General features: G+C 32.8%; 1 protein-coding gene across 1 annotated transcript; it reads right to left on the bottom strand.

Moving 5' to 3' along the window:
* Positions 1-6: 6 nt before the first annotated feature.
* Positions 7-27378, bottom strand: LOC132760254 (cytoskeleton-associated protein 5-A-like; the record flags this gene model as incomplete). Its single annotated transcript, XM_060752193.1, is given in 28 exon segments — positions 7-83; positions 926-1119; positions 2058-2193; positions 2982-3185; positions 5211-5360; positions 6233-6337; positions 7176-7418; positions 7896-8093; positions 9082-9210; positions 9520-9633; positions 11469-11643; positions 12211-12353; positions 12741-12866; positions 13681-13738; positions 15827-15847; positions 16712-16803; positions 17198-17383; positions 17904-18107; positions 19561-19656; positions 20073-20117; positions 20549-20689; positions 22143-22271; positions 22661-22825; positions 23182-23271; positions 23954-24058; positions 24550-24663; positions 26657-26745; positions 27231-27378. Coding segments are annotated over 28 exon segments (3677 nt in total), but the record flags the coding sequence as incomplete, so codon positions are not given.
* Positions 27379-27632: the final 254 nt, after the last annotated feature.

Raw genomic sequence — 27632 nt, 5'->3', positions numbered from 1 at the left:
AGTGGGGGTTGACCTCCAGCAGGTTTACTTTTAGATGTTCGCTTAATCCTTTCATCCAAATAACTCATTTCCTTTTCTTTCAACTGAAAATGATTAGCATAATATGCTATTTTAATACAGGTTTTTTTTTTGTTTGTTTAAATCTTAGGTTTAACATCATACCAACTCTGCAAAGGTTAAAAGGCCGACTTTGCAGCTTTAATGGTGGAAGAAGACCTCATGTTCCCCTTTGGGCATTATTTACTTTACAAATTGGCAACTCCTTTAAGAACCATTAACATTTCCTAAGCTAGCTGGATAGCTTCATCACAAAGCAGGACTTAACCATTCTTCCACAGATGGCCCTTATAGAGATTTTCTGTTATGTTATATATATCTACATGTACATGTATGTTATACATGAATGTTATTATGTGCCAATATGAATAGACTATCTGAACCATTTTCAATACCCTTTCAGGAACTAAACAGTTCTGACAGTCTTCCAAAAGCAAAAACTTCCAAATTTTGAAATATGATTTTTCACCTTCCATTGGACAAAGACCAAAAATTATTTCCAATCATCCCTTTTGAAAATACAGAACACTTTAATTAAGCCTTGTAAGTGTGCATTAAACACCTGTATACCATTTATCATAATTTTATATGGACAGATAAAAACAAGTTTCGACTTGCTCCATCAAATTATCTATGCCTGTAATAAAAGTGGCTTTACTTTCATAGAAGTGGCCAGTTCTTACATAGAAGTGGCAGTACTTTAAATAAAAGTAGCCAGTACAAACACAGAAGAGAACAGTACTTACATATAACTGGTCAGCATTACAAAGCAGCCAGTACTAGCATAGAACTAGCTAGTATTTACACAGAAGTGGCCAGTATTTACATGGAAGTGGCAAGTACTTACACAGGAGAAGACAATACTTACTGTTCCAATATATTTATATAAGTTATCTCCTAGTATCAAGTAAGCTATGACAGTAGAGTTTAGAGCTGCATTCCTCACACCGTTATCTCTCTCACTGATCTGCCCGGCAATAGCTTTCAAAGCTTGCTGTGGACTAGGTTGACATATAGAGATTCCATATGTTTCTATCAGATACCCAAGTTCTTCTAAACATTCTGTAAATCATAAATATAATCCACAAATTATTGAGCTGACAAAGGGATACATACCCTCAGTACCTGAAAGGGCGGTTGGACCCTCATTAAGCCTAGAAGATGACAAATACAAGATCTCAGCTTTCATTCAAGTTTTCAAAAGTCATTACAATTGAACCTCCTTTAACATGAAAAGAGTAAACTTAAGAAATATAGGACATTGAAAGTTAAAAAAGTCAGGGAGTTTGTTAATGATTTTTTGAGAACCCTTAATAAAAGGAAATAACTTATTTTGCTACCATTCACAAACAATCAATTTTAAGGTTATCAAACTTTTCAATTCTATTAGAAAAATATGGATGTATAATACTTGCTTATAATCTAAATATACACACACGCTCCAAAAAAAATACATATTGATCAAAATACAGCATAACTAGGCATTCAGACATTTTAACATATTTATGTCAGGAAAACGTTTAATTTTTTTCTAAATTTATTTGTTAAACAGGTACTCATCATACATGTGAAGTCTCCCACTTTAGGCAGGAGACTCCCACTTTCTGCAGCCATATTTTCAAAGATTTTTCTTAAAATAAGGGGTATTTTCACAAATTAAAGAAATCTCCCTATTTTTGATTTCTGAACTTCCTTCTTTGTTTATTGCAAATTCTAAATATCTCCCTCTTTTTGAAGAAAAATCTCCCACTTGATCATCCAAAAAAGTTCACATGTATGACCCATATTCAACATACAGCAACTCATATTCATTACCATCATCCTAGTTAAAATATCTTAAAAGACTTGTCCAGTTTTAAATTTAAAACAAACCATCAGAAACTGAAGAGACTTCAGCATAAAAATACTGACATCAAGTATAGTAGTATATATGCAAGCTGGCCTGCGCCTATACTGCCATTATAGATCTGTTAACAACAATGTTTATTTAACATACATACCAGTCCTCTGTTTAGAATTCTTGGATTTGATACCATCAGAAATGAACACAAACACCTTGCTGGCGGGATAGACTTTGTACAGAAGTTTGAATATTGACCGTACTTCACGTCTCACATTGTCCTTGTTCTCGCCCACCTATACAAATATACAATCATATTGCTAAAACAATATATCCCTTCTTCCCAATATATCGGATAGAAACCCATCATATAAACTGAACACATTCTACAGCATTATCATTGATGGAATTTACTGCCATTTAACATTCTAATATGAGGTAGTCTGCTTATAGTGATATTTAGGGGACCACCAAATTTATATCATTATATATTATGAATATACTTATTTCGACTTAGAAAGACTACAAAATTATTACAAGATGTTATTATGTTATAATTTTCAACATGTACACTGTCTAAAATGTTGTCCTCATGTGCTTTTGGCCTTCAGGATACTTCTGAAATAAAACTCTAAACTCTATATCTGGGTTACATTATATCCGAGAGGCAACCAATTTGAAAACAAGAGTTGAGACCATGGCAACAGCATCATCATTATATAAGAAGTATACCATTATAAGCAATATTGTTATAAGTGGGGCTTTTTAGTTTTTTCTAATAAATATTTAGACAATTAATCTGTATCACCACTGTCACCAGATAACTAGCTGTATAAAATGATAAATTATGGTCAAATTTAAGAAAGGTCCCCCCATCATATTTTGAAAAACACTGTTAAACCTTACCACATTTAATATCTTAAATGGAATTGTCAAACAAAATCAATCACTGTTTTTAGGGAAAATTTTCATAAGAACTACTGAATGAGTAACTAAATGCAGACCATGATCGTGGTCTGCAATGGTCGCATGGGTAGAACCAGTTGCCACTTGAAAGCTATGGGTTAAACTAAGCCTAACTTACCTTAATCACTAAGTATGGTATAAAAGAGTTGGCCTCAAACTCATGTAGACTGTAATCAATGTCAATGAGAAGCTTGAAGAGTTGAGAGAGGTATTCAAGCCCCTTGTTGAGCATGCTGGGATTTGTATCAAAGAATCTCAGAGTAAACCATTTCAGGATTAAATCCAAGTTGGCAAGCTGCTCATTCTGGGCACTTTCCATACACTGAAAAAAAATTATATAAATGTAACAGTTTATATATATTCCTTACAATATCACCTGACTTTCTTTGCTATTTTATTACTTATTCAAAAACTATTTTTCATTTATTAATATTTTTCTGAAACGGAGGAGTTTAATTCACATCAACAGTGTCATGTGAAAATAAAACATAAAATAGTCCAGTTCACTGGCATAATTTCTGTGCATTGTAGACATTCTGTCAAGTTGGAATATCTTGTCCTTTCCAACGAAATACTGTAACCCAACGAATATTCGCGACCAATTAATATTCGCTTTATTCGCGGATGGCCACGACGCGCGAATATTTGTTTGCGCGAATAAGTCCGCACGATTTCGCGAATAAATTGGAGAGAAATTTTTATTTTAGACGTTGTTCATGCAAAGCTACTTGACCGGATATATTCGAATTTTACGGGCACCTGTTAGGAAGTAATGAATTGTTATGAATATTGCCATAAAGCAATAAAAACACAAACTAAGTAAACTACTACTATTTCATAAATTTCAAAAGAACTCTATGTCAATATAGCAATCAAAATAAACATCCACATTTTAATACAATTTATGAAATACTAGTAGGCCTATTGTTAATCACGTTCCGTATAGGATACTATACGGAGCATGTGTCAGTTTTAAGTTTCTTCATATTTAAATGTTTGAATAAATCGTTTGACGAAAGTGAGAAAACTATCGAGCATCACAAAAGGCTATTGTTTTTTGGATCCTATAAAATAATTGTTTGAGTGAATTGTTAAGACAAAGGTGGTATAAACCTATCGAGCATCACAAAAGGGTATTGGGTGTACATAATTACAAACAGTGAAATACAAGATGGTTTCATACTAGTATCGATTTTTACCAATCAAACTTTACAGCCTGTATAGCTCATGTGGTTAGATTGCGGACTCATATAACATACTTTTCTCGGCTTGGGTTCGATACCTGATTGGAGATTTGGTGATAAAATTTCAAATACAGCTTCGTTTGCCGCTTTAATCATTTTTTTCTTTTCTGCTGTGCTTTCCAGATCATGATCAGGCAAAAACGATGCCGAAACATCCCTGCATTCTGAGGGTTTATTTTTTATCAACCACCCTTTTAACGACATGTTCAGAAATGAAGACGAACGATGCGTACATGAACATATATAGAGAAAACGTTTTGCTGAATTGTGATCACAATTCACTTACCAATACAACTTAAGGGTAGCGTATTGTTAATCCCATCTAAGACACCAATAATGACCTCAATTATTGAAGATTAATAGTCGGCTAATGGATTTTACGGCCCCATTGGATTTTCCAATACGCGAATATTTTTATTCGGAAATCAAGAAAACGCGAAAATTAATATTCACGAATATGTCTGACCTCGGCAAAACGCGAAAATTTGTATTCGCGAATATAAATTGGGTTACAGTAATTTGATTTATCAAATAAGCCATGGCTAAGGAGTGGTACAAACCCATTTAATGAAAACCATATTACACTAGTGTAATAACTCTTTGATGCAACATCATATGCATTATATACAAACAAAGCATTAACATGCCCTAATGCTAACTAGCTTTACTCTATAAAATGACTCTTTTAGCTGAAAACTGTTCTTATCGTAGATATGTGATAAATACATGTAGATTATATATAATCTGTGTAGATTCAATACTAAATTTATGAAATGAATAATGCAATATAATGCTTGCCCCAAGGCTCTAAATATAAACTCTCAGCAGTGATAGTCAAGTTTAATAACTAAACAGTAACCACTGAAGCTCATAAGCTTAAAAAATATCTTAAAAAGTTCAAATAACTTTAAGGTTATAATTTGTCTTTAAACCATTCCAATCACTAGCCTTGCCTTTGTATGTATAAAGTATCATCACAGAGATTTTTTTCATACTGAGAAAAACTACATCTACAAAACTGTGAACATATTCAAACAAAGCACAATAAAACAGAAGCTCATAAAACAATAATTTCAAATTAATCATTTTTAAGCAGCATTTACCTTAATAAAAATTTCTATAGCTTTTGTATGGTTTTTAAAGTCAGTAGCGAAGAGAAGGTCCATCATTGTTTTACTGAAGTTTTTCTCCATCTGATTCCTTAACTGTTCAACATACTCTGCCTTTGGCTCCATGAAATTCCATTTCAATGTCTGTAAATATATAAAACAGAAATCCTTCCTAAGCCTTTGTTTCATGTGTAAAAGATAACATATAAAATTTATATACCTGCCCTATATTGTTGACAAAAGATCCTAGGCACGCCTTTGTACATTAGTCCAGGCATTAATCTTCAAGAATTTATTTTACAAGACAATCTCAGTTTTAAAATGAAACATCAAAAAATAACTTGTACAACATATAAACATTTTTCAGATCATACTACTAACTTTGAAAACTAGTTTTTTTTTAAAGATCTCAATATTGTTTCTAATCAAATGACTTAAAATACATTGGTGAGGTTAAAAAAACAATCCACTACGAAATACAATGTTAATGTATAGAATTTTTTCATCTTTTAAAACAAATGGCATAACACGTTTTTAATCTACAGCTCTGGACAAAGGGATAATCACTTCATCCACAATTGGCATATGGTGAGGCTTTACTTGTAGAGGTAGACCTTAGGTGCCCCTTTGTTAATAATTTCAGGCACAAATGGTCACCTGAGTAGAACTACTGATGTTCCGTAAGCTAGCTGGATAGCTAACTCAAATGAAAGAATTCAAAGTTACTGGCGCATATCGAGAGGCAAGTGATTTGAAGTAAACAAACTTTACCATTCCGCCATGAGCTCCCCAATAACTATTTATTGAGTGCTTAAAGGAATAAAATGATATATATAGACCACTAGTATAGAGCAGGCCAGAGTGTGTATATCAATTTGCCCACTCACTATACTATTGGCAGCTATATTTCAGTATTTTGATGCAGATATACTATAAGGTACACTTGATCTCTATGCCAAATTTAAAGCAGGAAAAATTCACAACACAAAATCAGCAGGGTACTGTGTTAAACTTACCTTCATGTTCCTTTCTTCTTTAAATCTCTTCTCTTTGGGTTCATTTACACTGATTGGTGGCCCAGTGTCCTCTTCCACCTTCTTTCTTTTACTTGGAGCTGATGCCTATGCAGAGAAAAAATTAAAACAAACATTATATAACTGTGTGAATGTTAATTAATAAAGTCAAGAGACATTTAGATCAACATGAACAATAATAGACAATACCACATTTAACATAAAGGTTGTCGAAAATAACTCATGCCAAAATAACCTATTTAGTACAGTCATGCCTTTTTGACAAATTTTGTGATCTGGAAAAAAAGTCCATTAATATTGTAAATAAGCACGAAAAAACAGTGTGACAGTGAATGTCTTTATCAACAAAAAGCTTCCTATGTATAAATATTAGATGAACTTAATCACCAATTCCAACACATTAATCTTAACAATTAATCTGATGATGCTTGAAAAACATCATCACTTAACAATTAACCTGCTGAATTTGTTGCAGTGACTTGTCTAGTTTCTATTTTTGGAACTGTCAATATCAAAAGTCAGACAGCCAACAGTATAGAGCATGGTCAGACTGCACAGATGTGCTGGCTGGTCTGTCTCTATACTAGTGGCAAAGGCTAGTCACTTTTGGTTCCTGCAGGTTAAAGGTGTATTCTGTAGTACTGTATGGTACTGGTTACGGGAGTTGACGGAAGTTAACGGAAGGTTCCGGGCCAACCGGAACTAGTGTGTTAGAGGTCTGACAGTTGGGCGCCATATTAGTGTAGAAGGTAACTAAGAAGAATTAGGCAATTCCTAGCTTGGCTACGATCCAGACATGGAAGGTAAGTCGATTGTTTGTATTGTCAATCCCTTTATAATCACTCACGACAGTTCTATAATTCATATCACAAATGATTGCATTACAATAAATATCTCCATAGTTTTAAAAACCCTGAATTCTTACTGGTTTTGCCTTGGTTTTTCCAGGTCCTTTAGCTGTACCCTTTGGTTCTGATACATCTCCTGTTGGTGACTTTTCTTTCTTTTTTGGTGGAGCATCCTCCTCATCATAATCATTTGATGCTGCAGGGGTCGGAGCCTTGCGCGCTACAGGGGCTGCTTCAGCTGGCTTCTTTTTCGGTTGTTTGGCAGGAAGGTTCTCCCTGGCTTTCTCAATAATCTGCATTATCTGATCTTTAGATGCTGGCTAAAAACAGAATATACACTCGGTAAAAACAACTTCCATTTTTATATGCAACATCTTTTCTCATATAATATACTTAAGTTACAACATCAATAAGGAATGCTTTCATGATTGGGCTATACTTCTGAGATGTATGGCTCAAGCTGACCATGTAAAGTTGTACCGGGAATTACTTCATTACACTGAAAATAACTGTAACTACATCAGAAAACTTTTAGGTATATTATAAATGACTATCTTTCACTTAAAGTGTCTTGAAAGACAGATGTCAATGTCAGTCATTTACAGTGTGGTTTGGCTATGTACTCATTTAGGAGTGTACGAAAAAGAGAAGTGTCTTCCCTTATGTAACTTTCATAAATGTAACCTAGGTCAGTTTCCAAGAAATTTTTTTTCCATAGAACAAGTATCAGTTCAGTTCATTATTAAATATGTATGATATATGAATCAATGAGCATTTCTATGTATTTTCTTACTTACCTTTAACTTACTGGTGGCCTTGAAAACAGAGTCATAGCCTACGTGTATCATAAATGGTACGAGGGATTCCCCTGCTTTCTTTCTTACTTCAGGATTTCTGTCTTCCAAACAGGTGAGTAGATAGGGTATGCATAGTTTCATCTCATCCTTGGGTAATTGCTTGTGATTTGGTAATCTCTCTATTAGCCAGCCTAACAGCTAAAATAGATAATAAAGAATCATTTTTTTTCTATTTTTGTTCAAGCAATACAATCACTATGTTAAATACAACATTATCAAGCAAGTAACAGTCATTTAAAGTTACATTAAATAAATTTCATAAAAAAAGAAATAGCGACATTTCATTAATAAATTGGGTTTCATATCGACTCCAGATCTTATTTTGGTGTCCAGGCAACCAAAATGAGTTTAATGAGCATACAAATGTGCAACCTCATTGTGGCGAATTCGGAAGTACAATTTCTGTTTGCATGAGAAACTCCGCCTTCAGATCATCCGTACATCAATATTAAATCAACAAACATGACTATAAGTAGCAGTCCTAATTTAACGGTATATTTCCGCATTGTAACGGATATTTTCATACAAATTTAATCTGTTTTATGAGATTATTATTTTTTCTGAACCACAGGCCTAGTGCACCGTGAAGCTTTAACGGTAAAAGTGTGTTTGCACAAGAAAATCTTATATTTGCTGTGTTCCGGATAGCAACTATAACTCCGTGACGTAGCGCATACACGAGCTGATTATAGTCTTCATTTGCATGTTAAAATTCGTATACGAACTTTAGTGTTACCGTGGGGTTTTCCTTTTAAAATCCTAATTTATGAACAATATTTGATGAGATTTACAACGATACTGTTAAAAAGGTTAATGAAACTGTAGAATGCTTGGTTTTTAGGCCGACGGCAAAAATATTTTAACATATTTATTTAATGTAACTTTAAACTGTTGCCAACAGCTCCTGACACTATGACCACAAGCAAAATAGTACTATCAGTAAACAAGATGGGCTGGACAGAGATTTATATCTGCAACTGAAATGAGTAATTCTTAATCATGACTGTTCCTTTTACATTATATCTTTACTTGTGTAACACCACAAGAAAAATATAACTTTTGAAATCTAGGCTTAATACAGTAGAATACGTAACAATGAATGTCCCCTGTATAAAGGTCAGCTTACCTCTTGTCTTAAGTTAGGATTCTCCAGCTTCAGGGCATCACTAAAAGCCTCACATTCAGCAAGAGGTATCAAAGTGGTCTGATCTACCCAAGCATTCAACGCTCCTACAGCAGCTGCCCTTAGTGCAGGCTGTAAAATAAACACACATAAATCAGATTTAATATAAGAAATATCATACAATTGAATTTCTATAAAAACTGGTTGCTGACAAAAAAACTTACTTCAATCATCATTACCACTAGCAGTTACCTAAATGAATTCAAAATTCATTTTTTCCCTCACTTAACATGACAGTGTCTGACTAACCATCAAGAAAAGACAAATCAATGTTCAATTATTTTCTGCATCTTTTTACTTGTATCAAAACATTACAAATATCAAAGAGATTCAAGCATATCTGTTTTATCCATGTGATGTCATGATGTATATTTGACATACCTTACTGTCTCCAAGACAACCAATTAGAGCAGGTCCAATTACTTTTATATGCTGTTTACAGTGCCTACCCATGTTTGTTGCTAATGTTACACATATACCAATAGTTGTTGTTACCTAGAAATTGATAAATTAAGATATCATATCACATTAGTTAGGCCAATTACATCAAAACAAAAAGATGTACAGCCTGTTAAGCCATAATAAGTTGAGGTATTGGAAATTACTAGTATCTGAAGGGACCTTTCAAGTTCAGAAGTCTTTACAATGATTTTTTAGCTCTTAAACAAAATAACACAAGCTTGACTCTCTGTGAATTCAGCAAGACTTGTTACATCAACATCACCCACCAACTTTTCTGTGCTTCAGTTACAGATATTCATTTAATGCTCACCATCTTAAATGGACTTGTCCATCTTTCAATCTGGACACAACCGTTCATAATTTTAGAGAAAATTTTCAAAATAAATATCAACCAAAGGATAACAAGAATGTCGAACGACACATATACCCCCCTTTCTAGCCATTGACTCACATAATTGGTAATTTTATTACAAAAAATTGCCAAAAAAGGGTACATGGAAGTGTTCAATCATGGAAAAATCAACTAAAACCATTTTAACATTTAAGGCCCATGTGACATTGACCTTTGACCTAATGACCCCTAAATCAATAGAGGTCATCTACTACTTATGACCAATAACTAGGTGAAATATGAAGACTTTGTGATGAATACTTTTCAAGATAATCAGCGGAAACCCTTTTGACATTTAAGGCCCCTGAGACCTTGACCCAAAAATCAATAGGGGTCATCTACTAGTGATGACCAATCACTATGTGAAATATGAAGACTTTGTGATACATACTTTTCAAGATAATCAGCGTAAACCATTTTGACATTTAAGGTCCCTGTGACCTTGACCTTTAATCTAGTGACCCCAAAATCAATAGGGGTTATCTACTAGTGATGTCCAATCACTATGTGAAATATGAAGACTTTGTGATAAATACTTTTTAAGATAATCAGCGGAAACCATTCTGACATTTAAGACCCTGTTGACCTTGACCTTAGAGCTAGTAACCCCAAAATCAATAGGAATCATCTACTAGTTATGATCAATCACAATGTGAAATATGAAGACTTCGTGATCAATAGCTTTCAAGATAATAAGCGAAAACCATACACACATTCAAAGTCCCTGTGACCTTCACCTTTGACCTAGTGACCCAAAAATCAATAGGGGTCATCTACTAGTTATGACCAATCACCATGTGAAATATGAAGACTTTGTGATTAATACTTTTCAAGATAATCAGCGGAAACCATGTGGTCTACCGACGGACAGACCGACAGACAGACCGACAGACCGACATTAGCAAAACAATATACCCCCTCTTCTTCGAAGGGGGGCATAATAAATGCAGACCCTGAACATGAACAGCTAATCTTGGCCTGCAATGTAAATTCAGTCACCGCAAGCAGGCTTAGAAACAAAGATACATTTAAGATTTTCGAAGCAGCAGTTCAAGAGTCCTAAATTTCAAATAATAGAGACCTATTCAAAACCATTTAAAATCCTATGACCACTACAGAAACAATCGAGATTCAATGCAAAATATTGATATTAAAATAAACATTTTGTTCATGAATTTTTCTATGTAAAAAGTGTGTATACACTGTTTTTTACATATCTAAAACTTGTACAGCGTATTATACAGAAGAAGAATGATCTCTTGTATCAGTATCAGGGATTCCAAGAAATGTAACCATGAATGTAAAGTAGTTGTTTCTTTCCACCCACAAGCTATGAATCCAAATTTAAACTCCATCTATGATCTAGAGCTCTGTAAGATTTCTTGACTGAGATTTCTTGACTGATTTGTTGATTTTTCAGCATCAAATGTTTCTGTCTAAATCTCTAAATCACCTTAAAATGAAACATGATTCTTACCAGGTTCTTGTTGTTATCACCTAGTCTTGCTTTGATAGCTTCTGGCAATGGACCAAGATTTCCAGTTATAAATTTGGCCTCAGTCAAGATGGAGATAATCTTCTGCAGTCCTTCACCACGCACCTTCCAATTCTTATCTGCGAGAGATTCTATCAACTCTTGTGAAAATCTATCTCTATAAAATTTAAAAGAACAAGTTTGGTTGAAATTGGACTTGTAGTTTTTAGGGATGTAGTCTTTTTAAGGTTACTATATAATCTATTTAACAGACAAACACCCACACACACACATATGCACACATACAGGTGAGTTGTAGATTGCGTTTGCATAAAATATTCTATAGTTGTTCTATTACTTCCAGACTGAAATGAATGATCAACAAAGACAAGATATAAAACACAGGTACTACACAACCAAGCAGTAGCAAACACCTACACACATGACCACAAAATAACAAGTGACCATCTTCTCACCATAGGCAATCTGCCAATGAGGTTTCACCATTATAGGAGCATTCTCTAGGTACTTTGCTTGATCGTATCTCATAAGAGTACTTCTACTGACAATGGGAAATCATCCTACAAAGTTTTATCCACACTCTCTCATTGTATAATGTCCTGGATAACATGAGCAAAAACAATCAACTCATACTTCTTCAAAGATGTGGAGACATAAATATAGAATTAAGATCTCACAGATTTTATGTTTGAAATAAAATCATGGAAGAACAAGAAAGTCCTACCCAATATCATTTCTTGGAACAAGATCAGCTGCATTATCATCACCATCATCATCACCTTTATCATCATCATCTTCATCATCATCATCACCTGCATCTGAAGCTTTCAAACCCCTGATAGGTGCTGGAGGTTTCTGACCTTTAACCTGAAATGGCAAGTCCAATGATAAATATCAAATTTTACACTGAATTCTGTCATATAATTGGAACATTTTCTTATAAAATGTAGTATTTCAAAATAAGTTGAGGTTTCTGTTTAAATTTCAATTTATTTCTTGTATCTTAATGAAGCTAAATGAAACTCAAAGAGGTCCAAATACAACAGTATCTCTACAACTATATAACTTGTAATCTAAACAATATCATATCCTGTAATTTTAACAAATATATTCAAATGGTATTATTTCAAATATGGTTTTGTTAAAAAAAAAATTTTGTTCAGAGAAGAATTTTAAACACACAACCAGAGAAAAGATAGCCTAGGTTTGACATATATACAATGGAAATTCCAATAAAAATGACCTCCTTCATACCTTTTCAAACTCAGCATCAATCTGTTGTAACAAAGCTGCCTTCTCATCTTCAAAGAACATACGTAACTGTTGACCCATGTACTGATATATGATCACACACAAACTTATTGCTGCTGTCCTTACTGCCTGTAATCATAACATATATCAATATATCAGCAACTTGGTACACTTTCTAGTAATAAATGTAACTGTAACACCATAACTTTCACATGTTACTGACAACTAAAGCTACAAAAGTTGCCAAGAAATTACAAGACATTCTATTACCTATTCTAGCAGCATAGATTTCTTAAATCATGAAATTATAATTCAATTTTTAACTAAGAAAAAGTTAGAAGTCATTCAAAACTTGTTAAGAGTTAATTGGACAGCAGGTATTAGTTACTTGCACTCCAGTTACTGTACTGGTGGGATAAAAATAGATCATGCTTGTTGATTGACAGCATTTTTTCTGGAGTTTACTAATTATGATGACAGGGAAAGAGATAATGATAGATATTAAAACCATATTCAGATGCTCATACATTGGTTAAATTTATTCTGGGCTTTCATATTGTAATAGCAGAGAAAGTGTTTTCATTTTTGCCTATGATTAAAAATTGAAAGGATATCAAAACACTAAGCAATCTGATTTATACTTCATACAATTCAGATAGCCTTGTGTTTCGATACTCTTTCTATTACTTAATCACTGCAACTGAATGTGGTAATTAATTGCCACTAGAATATTCCTAAGCCAGTCTGCACATCTTTGGAGTCTTGATCAAGCTCTATACTGTTGGTAGCTGAATTTTTGTATTTTGATACCGAAATCCCTTAAACTTTGATCCAAATTCAAAGCAAGGTATATCCAATACACACAATCATCAGATTAAGGATAAACAATGGAGGCATCTGTCAAAATATACACTTTTATTATTGTATTATGAAATTAACTTACTGGATTGGTGTGTGCAAATCCTTTCTTAATATTTTCGATATGAGGTTTGACTTGGACCCTGAAATAAAAGATGTGAAATTTACAATAGTAATCTTTTTCAGCTTAACAATATTACAATGTTTTCCATCCATATAGAATTCAAGTCCTTATCAGTCAATATTCGAAGAATATGTAGATTATCTGTGTACATACATCTATGTAAAACACAGCAATCTTTTCATCTAATAAGAGTTACATGGTTAGTGACATTATGCCCATGTGACATTATGCCAATCCAAGGGTATAAAGTGAGTTAATAGGTGAAAGTTAAAATAAGTTTACATTTTGCAATAAACACTTTTAACTTGTATCCGTCAAAATTTACCTTCAGCTTGGTTGTTTTTTTTATATTTTAGGCAGATTCAAATTTTATCCTGAACATTTTCCAGTATCAACTGTTAGTCTATCACCATTATAACAAACAGTCAATCTTTTGGAAATATAAAGTAAATTCAACTCAACTTGCTAATGTAAAAATAGCATAATGTCACTTAAAAAAGGAAATTATGTCAGCGACTTGTTGCATTTGCATGCTATACACACCAAATTAATCTTTTCTTTCAAGTGACAAAACTCATATCTATTCTCAATTAAATCTATAAAATACCCCCAAATTGTGAAGATTTCTAGCAGCAAGGTTAATTTTTAGGATATTTTGTATTTTACGAAGAGTTTTCACAATTTTCATAGGCTACCGCATTTAAATTTCTAAATTTAAAATATGCATTGTTTGTTCAGCAAGGAAAAAAATAAAATAGTTTGTGAACTTTAAATTTCTGCACTTTCTTTTAATCCATGACAATACAACTACATATGTGGTGTGGCAAGGTTACAAAATTATTATTTAAATGACAAAAAAAGTAATAAAAGAAAAGATCAAAGATGAAAAGCAAATCCAAGAAGTACTGCAAAATATCACTACAAACAGTATAATGAATAATGATAACATCCTTCCAATGTAATTAGTTACTACTTTTTCCTGTCATAATTTCAAAATGTTGCTGTATAAACTATTACTATTATACAATCTGGAGATGTGCTATATAAAATAGTCAGGAGTCCAAGGTCAAGTGATTATTAGATAGAACCTGGACAAAAAATTGTGCTGTAAGAAACAAAAATTATCAAAAAATTTGCTCCCTGTCACTATCTTACATGCAATAGAATAGATGAAATCATCCTTCAGAGAGGTAATCCACCTGACATCAAATATCAGTTGATGTCATAAATGATAATACATTACATATACCTTTTTTCTGTTTGTTTTTGTGGGTTCATTATAGTCAAAGTCAACAAATTTTGGTCATATCTCTGCAGTTGGTTCATCTAACTTGCTTCCCTTGATAACTAACCAGTAATTACAATTTTTTTTAGAAAGTCACAATTTTCAAATCCCACATGATTTCTGAATCAGCGATAAACCACAAATGACCATTACACTCAATGCCTGTGATTAACTATCACACAGAATTTTCACCCCACCCTAGGATAAAACCAACGACCCCTGATTACACATCTGAAGCTCTGCCTGTTGAACTAAGTAGGCAGACTTGAACAGACCTGATCTGGGGCAAAGTTATTAATTACTACAATACTTGCTTTGTGGTGATACAAAATATTGGCCTGGTTTTTATGTTTGTAATGTGCATATAGTTATTGTAAGTTATTTACGCTCTACCAGATATAGTTTATATTATGTAATATTAAAAATTGATACAAAAATTATATACAATACAAAATTATATAAGATTTAATAAAAGTGCAAAAGTAGTTAAATGAAAATAAGACTACGAAAAATCTACTTTCATTTTGATGACAATTTTTGAGAATTTAGCACTCTAAGAGACAATATAGGTACATTAAAGAAATTCTGATATATTCAAATCTTTTCTGTAAGCTAAAAAAAAAAACACTGAAAAAAGGCCAAGAAAAAAAAATATTATGGTGATATATCTGCACTACACACAATAGAGAAAAATCACAGCACAAAAAAATAAACACAACAATATGTTTTTCTATATATATTATGAAACTTGTAATATATAAATTATACAAGTTCTATATGTGAAATGTTGGTGATGTTTCCTTTACATGAGATAATATTTACCTCTGTACTTTAGGAGATGGACTGAAATTCAAGTAAATCTATAAGTTCACCATTTTTTAAAACTACATTCACATTTGACAAGCAAGTATGCCTTAAAACATAGAATGTCCTCTCACAATAAATCTATCACAAAAATAATTGCTTAGATTTTTTTTGTTAAATGCCAGTTTTCAAACTGATTTTAATAACTCCATTACGGACTCAACAAAATTAGTCATTTACTAAAATTTCATTAATTTTGGCTACAGAAATTATCATTTGGCTGCAAGATTACCTACAGATGTAATTATGCTATTTTGATCATATTCTGTATCATATGAAATCAGAAAACAACAAAAATATAGCTAAAAGAAAATTTCAACTAGGTTACTTCAAAAGTATTTAAAGGTCCTCTAACAAGATGATCTTACTGTGAAATACATATTTTGACTCTTGGGTCTCATTTTCTTAATCCAACAGTGTATTTACATAGTTAATCTAGTTTAATGGTTTTTATTTACAGCAACAGTGTCATTATTACTTGCAGATCTTTTAAAATCTTTCTCTGTGTAGAAAGACTCTTGCATCTGATAACAAGTCATTTCAGGCATTGAGAAGAAAAATCTTTTGGGGAGCAACAGAAAATGGGGATCTTTTTATTAAGCAAACTATTTTATTTAGGGGTTTTTTTTGGGGCTCGGCTTTCAATCACATCAAGACCAAAGGGGTTTAACAAATATCACACCATTGTGATGTAACAAGAAAAACATGTTGCACTTTAACTTAAATATCCATCACTGAGTGAGCTTGTCAAACAGTCTACAAAGACAAAAGTATTCAATATTAAAACATTACAATAAAACCTTTCTTCATGGTGAAAATATGGATTTGGAAAAGTACACTCACTTGAGACCAAATTCTGTGACAGCTTTAGTAAGCCAGTTCAAAGCTTCTGATTGGTTCTTTGGGTTCTTCTGGGCAAATGCCATTCTCATTACCTGAAAATAGTATGCAGTATGTACAGAAAGCTTGAGTTATAAAAATTCCAAAACAAAGCTACCAATTCTGACATTTACAGCATTAACAATTTCCAAAAGTTTAACTTCTATTCAAATAATAAAAATAGTTTTTTCATACATACAACATGAGACATATATAAGTGTGTTATTAAAACTATTTTACCAACATTTCCTTAATTTTGAAAATTCTATCTTAGGGGAAATTTAAAATTTCAATTTGTCAAATGATGCTCTTGTCCAATAGCATGATGAACACTAATTTATAAAAGTGATTTATTATGCCATAAAGTTGTTTGTAGAGATAGGTAAAAAAAAGTATTTTCTCCCTCCACAACCAACCAATGCAGGGTCCCAAAAAGAGACTTGAACTTACCTCGCCAGCAACAAAGTCCAGTGAAATGGCTTCTGCTATACAACTGAAGGCCTCTTGTACGGCTGCTCCATTCTTCACATCCCCAACCTTTTCCACCAGGTCTTGTAAACAGTATTCTGCTGACACTTTAGTGAACTCTGCATTCTGGGCTAGATGTGAAAGGAGCTCAATTCGTAACTTTAGAACCTGGAAATATGAATGAAATTTATCAGAACTTATAAATACATTATATATCATAAATTTATGCAATAAAAAATCTTATTTTGATTCTCTTTACCCATTCCATATTCTTCTTTACTTATCTTAACTGACTTTTATGTCGCACCATAGGTCATATGGCCACTTCACAGCTTACTAGTGGAAGAAGACTTCAGGCATGTTTGTTTTTTGTTTGTTTGGTTGGGTTTTACGTCGCACCAACACAGTCTAGGTTATATGGCCACTTTTCAACTTTACTGGTGGAGGCAGACTTCAGGTGCCCTTCCTTGCATTATTTCAAGCAAACATGTAGAACCACCAACATTCATTAAGCAAGCTGAATAGCTTCTAAACATAAAAGAATCCAGATCCTGTCAGGATTCGAACCAACAGCAGTGAGGGGCAAGTGGTTTGAAGTTTAATGACCTTAATCACTCAGCCACGAACTTCCCTTATAACCGCACATTCAAAAATACAAATTTCCTTTATATAACAGCACTATATGTACCTGGAAATTATTATCCTTAAAGCCGGGTTTTTTGGCTAGTGTTCTCACACACACTTGACAAGGTATCATATCTTTAGTCATCCGACGTAACATTGTTGTCATGTTCTCCATACCCGCCAGTCTCTCCTTCCAGTTCGAGTTCTCTAACTGTGTCAACATCTCGGCACCCAGAAGTTCTGTTGCTTTTTCTATCACAGCTTCATCCTTGAATAAGCCATTCATTGTATAATATCAAGATTATTACCTTTTTATGTTAACCAATGTGTTTACTATTGTTACTTTCTTTAACATGCTCACACTAGAAATTCTATAATGTTTAGTAGAAAAATATATCTTTATGACTTAAATATATCTTAAATATGATTCATAGAATATTTAATATTTGTTATAAAAGTGGACATATCCTTATATGCTTAGAAAAGCATTTTTACTTTCAACTAGAACTCCGCGAGTCGGATGTGTCGCCTTGTGAACAATGTAGTTTAGGAGAAATGGCCAGGACAAAAATGAAATAGGAAAAATTACAAAGGGCAATAACTAAAAAAATAATAAGTGCAGAGCAGCAGTTTCTGTGCACTGCACTTCTTATCAATAAGATCTATCATTCTATGATGTTTCAAGTCCATAGCTTTCATACTTGAGGAGAAATGACCTGGACAAAAATAAAGTAAGAAATCAACAAAGGGCAATAACTAAAAAAATAAGAAATGCAGAGTATCAGTTCTTATGCACTGCACTTTTTCTTAATGAGATCTATCATACTATGAAGTTTCAAGTCCATAACTTTTATACTTTCGGAGAAATGGCCTGGACAAAAATTAAGTATGAAAATAAACAAAGGGCCATAACTCAGAAATTAAGAAATGCAGAGTACTGATTCTTGTGCACTGCACTTCTTCTTAATGAGATCTATCATCCTATGAAGTTTCAAGTCCATAGCTTTTATACTAAAGGAGAAATGGCCCGGACAAAATTAAAGTATGAAAATAAACAAAGGGCAATAACTCAAAAAATAAGAAATGCATAGTACCTGTTCTTGTGCACTGGACTTCTTCTTAATGAGACCTATCATCCTATGAAGTTTCAAGTCCATGGCTTTTATACATTAGGAGAAATGGCCCGGACAAAAAATAAAGTATGAAAATTAACAAAGGGCAATAACTCAAAAATTAGGAAGTGCAGAGTACGGGTTATTGTGCACTGCACGTCTTCTTAATGAGATCTATCATCCTATAAAGTTTCAAGTCCATAGCTTTTTTAGTTGAAGAGAAATGGCCCGGACAAAATTAAAGTATGAAAATTAACAAAGGGCAATAACTCAAAAAATAAGAACTGCAGAGTACCGGTCCTTGTGTACTGCACTTCGGGTTATTGAAAGAAGCATGCATACCAAGTTTGAAGTCAATCAGACTTATAGTGACTGAGTTATGCTCCGGACAAGCTTTAGGGGACGCCGACAACGATGCCGACGACAAAAGTAACCCCTATATGTCACCTTTTCAAGGCGACACAAAAACTGTGATAAGATGTGCTAATAATTTAGTAAACTTTTACCTTTTTGTTCAACTTTACTTCATAATTAGGTTATTACATTTTAAACAAGCAATAAATCAGCGTCAATTAACTTCTGATACATATAAATGTATATGTTACTCACTGATAGAACTTTCTCTGTTTTCTCTTCCTGTGGGGTTGAAGCTTTCTTTGACCCATCTTTCTTTGCTTTTGCTCCACCTGCCTTTGCCCTTGGAGGCTTAAAAGTGAAAATAACAGGTACACTGTGATAACATGTAGCCAGTTCATCTTATGTATCAAGATAATTTCTATCCATGAATAAACATGAAAGTAAATTGTTAAGTGCATTAAAAGGACGTATACCAAGCCTTGATAAAAAATCATTTATTCTGATTTCAAAGTTACCAACTACTTTATGAAATGATATTTTCACATCAAAGTTTTAATGCAAAAGGGTCACATCAAAGTTTTAATGCAAAAGGGTAGCAAATCAATTTCCCACCAAACCCATGATATGCATAATATAACGAAAACTTTAATTACAACCCAAAGAGGAACACAAAACATTCATCATTTATTCCTACTTCTGTAATAATGCAAAAAATTCAAATCATGAAAGCACAATCATACTATCCAAACCTAAAAGACACCTACCCCTCCAGACTTGGCTGGTGCAGTCTTTGGTCTTGCAGATGCACTCTGAAATAAAAACATACATGCTTAGAGGGACTCCAATGAGGTCTTTTGAAATAATGGGATTGGTAATATTTTTTTGAGAATAAATCAATACTCCATTTGATGTAGATATACACAAATAACAAGCGTGCAAAATGTTAGATCAGTTGCACACTCTATTTTTCCAGAATAATTATTCTATTTGTGAAAAAGGAGTCAAAACCTAATAGTGTTGCACCAATATCGGGCTTAGAATACCACAAAAATTTTCAACTGATTTCTGAGAATAAATGTTAATTATCTTTTGCATATCTTTCTGTTTTAGGTGCCCCAGCACTTGTCTATAAAATTAAATATTATCCTTTACATGAACTTTCTGAGTAGCACTTTAGTGTTCACCTCATTCCCTCTCTTATGTACTTACACCCTCTCTAAAAATTAAACACAGTACTCACAGCTTTAGGTGGAGCGCCAGGTCGTTGCACAGGTTTTGGTTCAGTGGATCCGGCTTTTGGTGCGACAGCTTTTGGTGCTCCACCAGAACGTGGCTCACCTTTTGCATTCAACAGAACAGCTTTGTCACAACTCTCCTTGATCTAAAACAAAAAATACAAAACATCCAAACATTATTTATGTAATGTAATGCTGAAAACAATAAAGTTTTGCTAATCAGTTACAGTCTGTAACTCATATACTAAAATGTAAATTATACAATTCACAATTGCTTAACATTCAAAATGCCAAGGATGATGTTATATTGCCAATGCTACCTGTAAAGCTTGCATTTAAAAGCTGCCTGAACAAAATTGCTGTTGTCTTATTCAAGATTATCAACTTAAAGTCATCAAAATTGTAAACTGACGGTGTAAAATCTAAATGACCAAAGCAAGTCTTTTTCATCAAATTAGCAATAAATAAAGTGAAGGACTAAAAATATAACATAATGAATGCAGGGTTTTACATCTCTTTGAAATTTTAGGGGTCCAGTGGATGCACAACCTAGAAAAGTAGGGGTCCAGGCCTGAATTTTAGGGGTCCAAAATTATATTCACTATAAAAGACTATGAAGACCACTCTATTTTGCTTAAAATCATTTATTTACCCTGTGAGAAATATGCATGTATATTGTACTGTTTTCATAAGAAGTATATGATTTCAATATCTTTTATCACTAGGTTTTTTTTATAGCCATTACAGTTATATGATTACACCAACAGACTGAAAATTTGTACTGATCTATTTGTAAATATTTTAGCTGAACTAGTAAACACACAATAGATATCTTTACAGACAGTCAGTTAAATATGATGCGTTTTTAAAAATATCATATAACAAAAGGCCGACGAAACCGCTTTTGCACCTCCTCATAAGTTAAGTTCGCCGAAACCATTATCTTTATAACACCTACGATAATAACATACCCAGTGACTTAATTTCTTTAACACTATGAAAATAGGTTTGCAAAAAGCACTGCTTTTTTTATTATTGCCGTTCATGTACAAAATACATTCGCCGAACTGGTAGATCGACATTGGATACGCTAACTAAAAGTAATTGCTTGTTATAAATAGTCTGTCTAAATATAGCAACTGAAAAACCAAAAACAGCTACCTAAAATAGATTTTACGGTAAACGTCATCAGTTACTGTAGCTTGCACGATAAACGTCATCAGTTTCTGCAGCGGGCACTTGCAAATAGCATGCGCAGTAGATTTCAATTATGTTAACTTCCGAAATAAACAAATGCAAGCATTTGCACGCTGTATTAGATTTAAATGGAATTTTGTGAGCTTCGAGAAGAAAGAGATAAAATCATGTCGGGTCAGAAACAATAATATCTATTGTCTAGGATTATTTTTGTGCGTACACTTGGACGCAAGTGGATAACTTATATGCGTACATGTCAAAATTTATGCGTATAGAATTCTGCGTCCCGTAAAACCCTGTGAATGGTTTTCTATAAGTTTGGTCATAACAATAGTGTAATGAGTTTCTAATATAATCAACTTTATAGTAGTCTACTCAAAATAACAAATTGTTAAAACCAACCTTTTGCATCTTCAGATTATCCACATCGTTCATATAAGCCATGATATTTTTCTCGGTTACAACCTTCATTGCAGTACCAAGGGCCATAAATGATGCTTCCCTAACCTCTGGTACTGTGTCGTTGGCAGTCTGAAAGATTCAATACAGAGTGCACACTTTGATAGGAATTAATAGCCAATAATGGGATACAGAATGCTAAGCATACTCTTATATATACATGGAAATGTTTCCAATTGTGTGAGCAACAATGTTCCCATATTATATTATCATGCAAAAGCTAAAAAGTAAATGCTTATACAGCTTTAAAATTTACTGAATAATTGACCTTTAACCCAAGGCTTCCATTAGTGCAAGTTTGGGAGTCATTTACTCCTGATTTTTGCTTGTGTTATATATATATTTTGAAATTTTCCATTAACAATGAAGAACAGTTTTGTAAAGACTGAAAAACTGGCAAGTTCATTTAAAGTATTCAGTTGGGAGTAAAGATTAAATTTTGATACTTTACAGTAAAATACCTTTAATAAACTGCCACAAAATGTCTTCAGTTGTTTCTTTGGAAGTGTTGAAATTGATAGCCTAGAGAAACATCTGGCAAGGAAAGCGGCCGTCTCTGTCCTGATATTGGGGTTCTTGTTTTCTAACGCTGCTATTACATCTTCAGTGATAGGCTCCAAATTAATCTGTAAGTAAATGAATAAATTTGTTCTTTGTTTAGGTTGGAAATGTTTCTTACGAATAAATACTTTTACCATTAAGGTGTCTAAAAATCCTATAAAGAATTTGACTAACAGAAATAGCCTTTGCACAAGTGCTGTAATTGTTGTTTCACTGCAAGAATTTCAAACAGTCTTGTACAAGTTTATTAAAAACCATTCAAAAGATAATAGAAAAATTGCTAAATTATATCATAACACTTTTAATAATCGGATAACACATACATTAAAATTTGAACACAATTTCATAATTAACATTTACTTTCTAGACTAAAGAACACATCATATCTATCAAGATTAAATATTCAGCTACTTTTACTTACAGACAGCCAAGCAGCATCTATTGCATCTCGTAATGCTGTAACCACCATTGGTTTCTTCTCCTTAAACTTGTCTAAATATGTCTGTATACACTGTAATACAAAATGAATATAACATTTTAGTAATTAAGTAACACAATGAATTCATCCATAAACTCAAATCTGTCACTTATATTAAGGCCAGTTTGCATTATATAGTTGTTTGTTTTTATTTTTGTTGAAACTATAATTCAATCATTTAGGCATACTGGCATAAAGGTAGTGATCTGATGACTCAAATTCTCAACTAACTGAACAGAAATACTGACAAATTCATAATTAAGTTTAAATGGATTATAAACAATAGCTCCCAGATAAACATCACATTCTTCTAGAGCTGTCATCGATAGAGACGATAACGATGTATTGTTGATATTTTTCTGTCAATCAATAATCTATACACATTTGAAAAAGTTAATAATTTTGATTATTTCAGGTCATATGAATTATGAAAATTCACCCAAAACATATACAAAAGATGGTGGCCATGTCTTACACTAAGCTGTTGTTACATGATGGACATATTTCATAGCAGTGATGACAAAAATTGTTAGGAAAAAATCATGCAAAAGACTTTTATAAATAGGACACAACATATTTCTATGTACAGAGCATATATTTTACTAAAATCCCTTAAACTGGTACGATGTTCATATCGTTCATTTACTGCAATTCATGTTCATAAATACTGTGGTCATATTCTACCAAATTCCTTTTTTACACTGAATCAACTTACATTTGAAGCATATGGACTGAACTTCTTTCTCAAGCCATTGGCAAGTCCCGCAAGGGTCTTTGCACCTAGTGCAACCAACATCACATTGGTGTCCTTAGCAACAACCTAGTAATACAAACACATACAGATCAAATTGATTTATCAAAGAATTAAAATCAATGAATCATTTACCAAAACACATTTATACAAATGAAAAGTACATACAGTTTGTTGAACTAGAATACTTTTGGTTAACAGAACTTCGAGTTTACAATACCTATATGTTGAAATGGAATATGGCCATTCAGTCAATTTGAATTCTGTTGCAAAATCAGATCTTAAATCTGAACTTGTCACATTTAAATTTTTACAATGAAATAAATGGAAAGTCTTGACCTAGGCATTGCACTATAGGGACTTGTCTTGCAGATGTATATGAATATCTCATCCAATGATAGGACCAACACTTCAGTCATTTTTACCTCATTTTGTAAGCATATAGTTTGATATTTCGTTAACTTTTTATTATTATTAAAAAACACAAAATTTCTCGTGCTTTGAACAACATAATGAGGCTGTCTAAACACAAAAGATGAAATAAACCATTTTTCTCTCACCTTCATAAGTGACTTTACAAGTGGGCCATGGTCCCCCGGTTCAATCTTAGGATTTTCACACAATTTCTGTACAGCTTCTAAAACTTCCTTTCTCTCCTGCCATTTCTTGGCTTCCTGTGTACACAAACAAGACAATGAATAAAGTATTTTCATCATTTGTTTTGAAAAAAAGTTTATAGTTTATGAGTGAAATCTACATGAGAAAATTACTTTAGAGAAAGATCAAAGTGCTGCAGCACTGAATGCGACGGACATGCAACCGGAGAGACATTAAGGCTTTTTTTAGAAAAAAAAACAAAAACAAGAATATAACAGAGAAAATTTGTTCCATACAAGTTCGAGATTTGTAGAGCAATATATTTTGTGTCCCAATCTGATATAATTCAGATTTGCTACTTTCAAGCATTTAAATACAGAATGAAATTTATGCCTAAAAACTCTGGTCAAACTTGTAAATCAGTGTCCTTATCGATTTATTCCCCAAGAAATGATATGTAAATAGAAAGAAAAAAAACTGTCAACGAAATATTTCTAAAATAAAACCATGCACATAATACATTATACATGTGAGACTGCTATTTAGAAGTGCTTCGTGTTATATCATAGTGGGCATATAGACAATAAAATATAAGTCATTTGTATTTTTATTTCTCTTGGATATGTCTCATTAAAAATATTTTTGGTTAAAATCATCAGCAATTAATAGTGTATTTTTTAGAGTTTTTTTATTTACAAGGTAAAGATGTAGAGGCCAGAGCACATCGTTTTTATTTTAATTTAAATGTCACTTAAGCACTACAGTGTTTAGTTGTCCTTTTCAATTTCACACTAAATTCCATTTTCAACTTGTTTGCTTCTTACAACTGTATAGAATTTCTAAAAGTATTGCGTTTATTACATGTATAATGTGTACTCCCTAATCGCCTGTCCAAAAATCAGCACAGGTGAAGCAGAATCTATTTTTAGAATAGCGAAAGTTAACTCATATCGTGACCTTGAAAAATATGTAAACAAACCACAAGAATAGGAAGTAGAACTGATATTATAACTTCCTTCAATAAAGATTACCATGAAAGACTACATGGTGGTAAATTGTTGAAAAACTCTCTTGTTACATGCATTTTCAAAAATAGATATTTATACTAACCATTGTACTGTATCTAATTTATTAATAACTGCTGAATATTCAGCTAAACCCGCGGTATGAGTCACGAAAATAGTTCTTATTTTATTAATGCGCGAGTTATTCTAGAGTCACGAAAAACTTTTGATTTGATAATAATAATGTTTTATATAATGTAGAAATATTTATTTCCTACTAATAATTTCTTGGAAACTCAGAGCTTACACCTTTATTATAGTATAAATTTGCTGTCCTACTTTTCGACAGCGGTAAAATCGTTTCGGCAGTAATTGCATATTGCGCAATAATACTACGGGACTACAACGTTTTTATCAATTATATATGTTCATATTTTAACTTGGATAACTTAATTTGAAATTGAAAAGGCTAAATATGGAAGATTTTAAGATATCCCGACAAAGTATGGGAGTTTTAAAGGATCAAATTCATGTACTATTTCTTGGGCTGTTAATTGGTTAAGGACACGTTGCGCGATTGTAGCCGACGAAATCCCATGTGTAGATGACTTAGCTCTGAACGGGCCTGAGGGCGCGTCCGTCGCAAAAAATGTTATCTCAATGCTTATGCAATTATATATAATGACAGAAGTCATTCATAGAAATAAATGCCATACAATAATTGACAGTTTGCGAAAATATTTAGCATTAATAACTTACATAAATTGTGATTTTTTTTCTGATATGTGCCAAAAATTTATATGATAATTACTTTAACTTAGAAAACAACAAAATTAACATTTACTATTGGAAACACAAAAATATTTAATCCCAATGAAATATCAATCAAACCCTGCACGCTGACAATTGTAATATTTTAGCAAAATAAGACAGGTTTGACCATGAACATATAGAGGGTTTACTGCAAGACTGTTGTAAGTCCTTCTTTATTTCATATAAGTTACTTCAGTTTTGCTGTAAACCCTCGGAAATTTATTATTTAATTTATTATTCAAAACAAACATACAATTTTATCGAAGAAGTCTTTAGGCAATGCTGCTAGAATGTTGACAGGCTCCAATAATTCATAAGGATCTACGTCTTCAGCTGCCTCACCTGAAATCAATGTTAATCAATGTTTCAATAAATAAAATCACAATTTAACAGTGTCATTACACAAGAAAGCAAATAGAAAATGTATCCAACAATAATCTGTTAGAAAATTCTCAATCAGAGATGCTTGTCTGCAAAACAAATGCATAGAACCAAACAAGTCTACACATTTATGCAATCTGACCAGTTTCTATACAGTTGGGTACCTTAATTTTGGTTTCTGATACTGAAACACCTGTAATCACCAAGTTCATAAAATCAGCATGTTAAGTATTATCTCATGAGCTTGAAGAATAATGAAAGTAGTGATTTGACAGTTCAGGTGGCTTCTGTACCTGTAACATAAAAGCTAGAAACTCCTGTGACAAAGTCTGCTTCAAGGAAGCTATGAAAAACTATTTCCACCACTTTTTGAAAAAGGAAATTTTCAGTGATCAGTTCCCTTTCCAGTGTTTTCAAAGTAAAATATTACTTTAAGATATCCCTACCTTCCTCCTCTTCTTCCTCCTCGCCAGCCTCAGCCCTCGCAGCTTTCTCCTCCATCTTGGCTTTAAGGTCCTGCTGAGATCTGAGGAATCTTGCTTGCTGTGGCTTCTCATTACCTAACTTCTCAAACTCAGCTTCTAGTTCAGCTACCTGTAATAAACATATTTAATGTCCTGTACACAAAAGGCATTCTAAAGATTTGTATTCAAATTAAAAAAAAATAAATTTTTTGATAGGGTTTTAAGTCTTTCTTGAGGATGCATGGAGATTTTTCAGCTTTACTGGTAGAGAATAACCTCAAATGCACCTTTCAAGCAAGCTCTGGCATTTTAATTCAGCTATCAACCTTCTGTCAAATGGCATGAGAGCTTCCTCTCAGAAAAGTATCTAAAGTTACTGGGCAA

Source organism: Ruditapes philippinarum, unplaced genomic scaffold (assembly GCF_026571515.1).
Source record: "Ruditapes philippinarum isolate M1 unplaced genomic scaffold, ASM2657151v2 ctg12289_1_1_1_1, whole genome shotgun sequence".
NCBI lineage: Eukaryota > Metazoa > Mollusca > Bivalvia > Venerida > Veneridae > Ruditapes > Ruditapes philippinarum.
The sequence above is the reverse complement of the archived record's forward strand: the minus strand, read 5'-3'. Positions and strand labels throughout refer to the sequence as shown.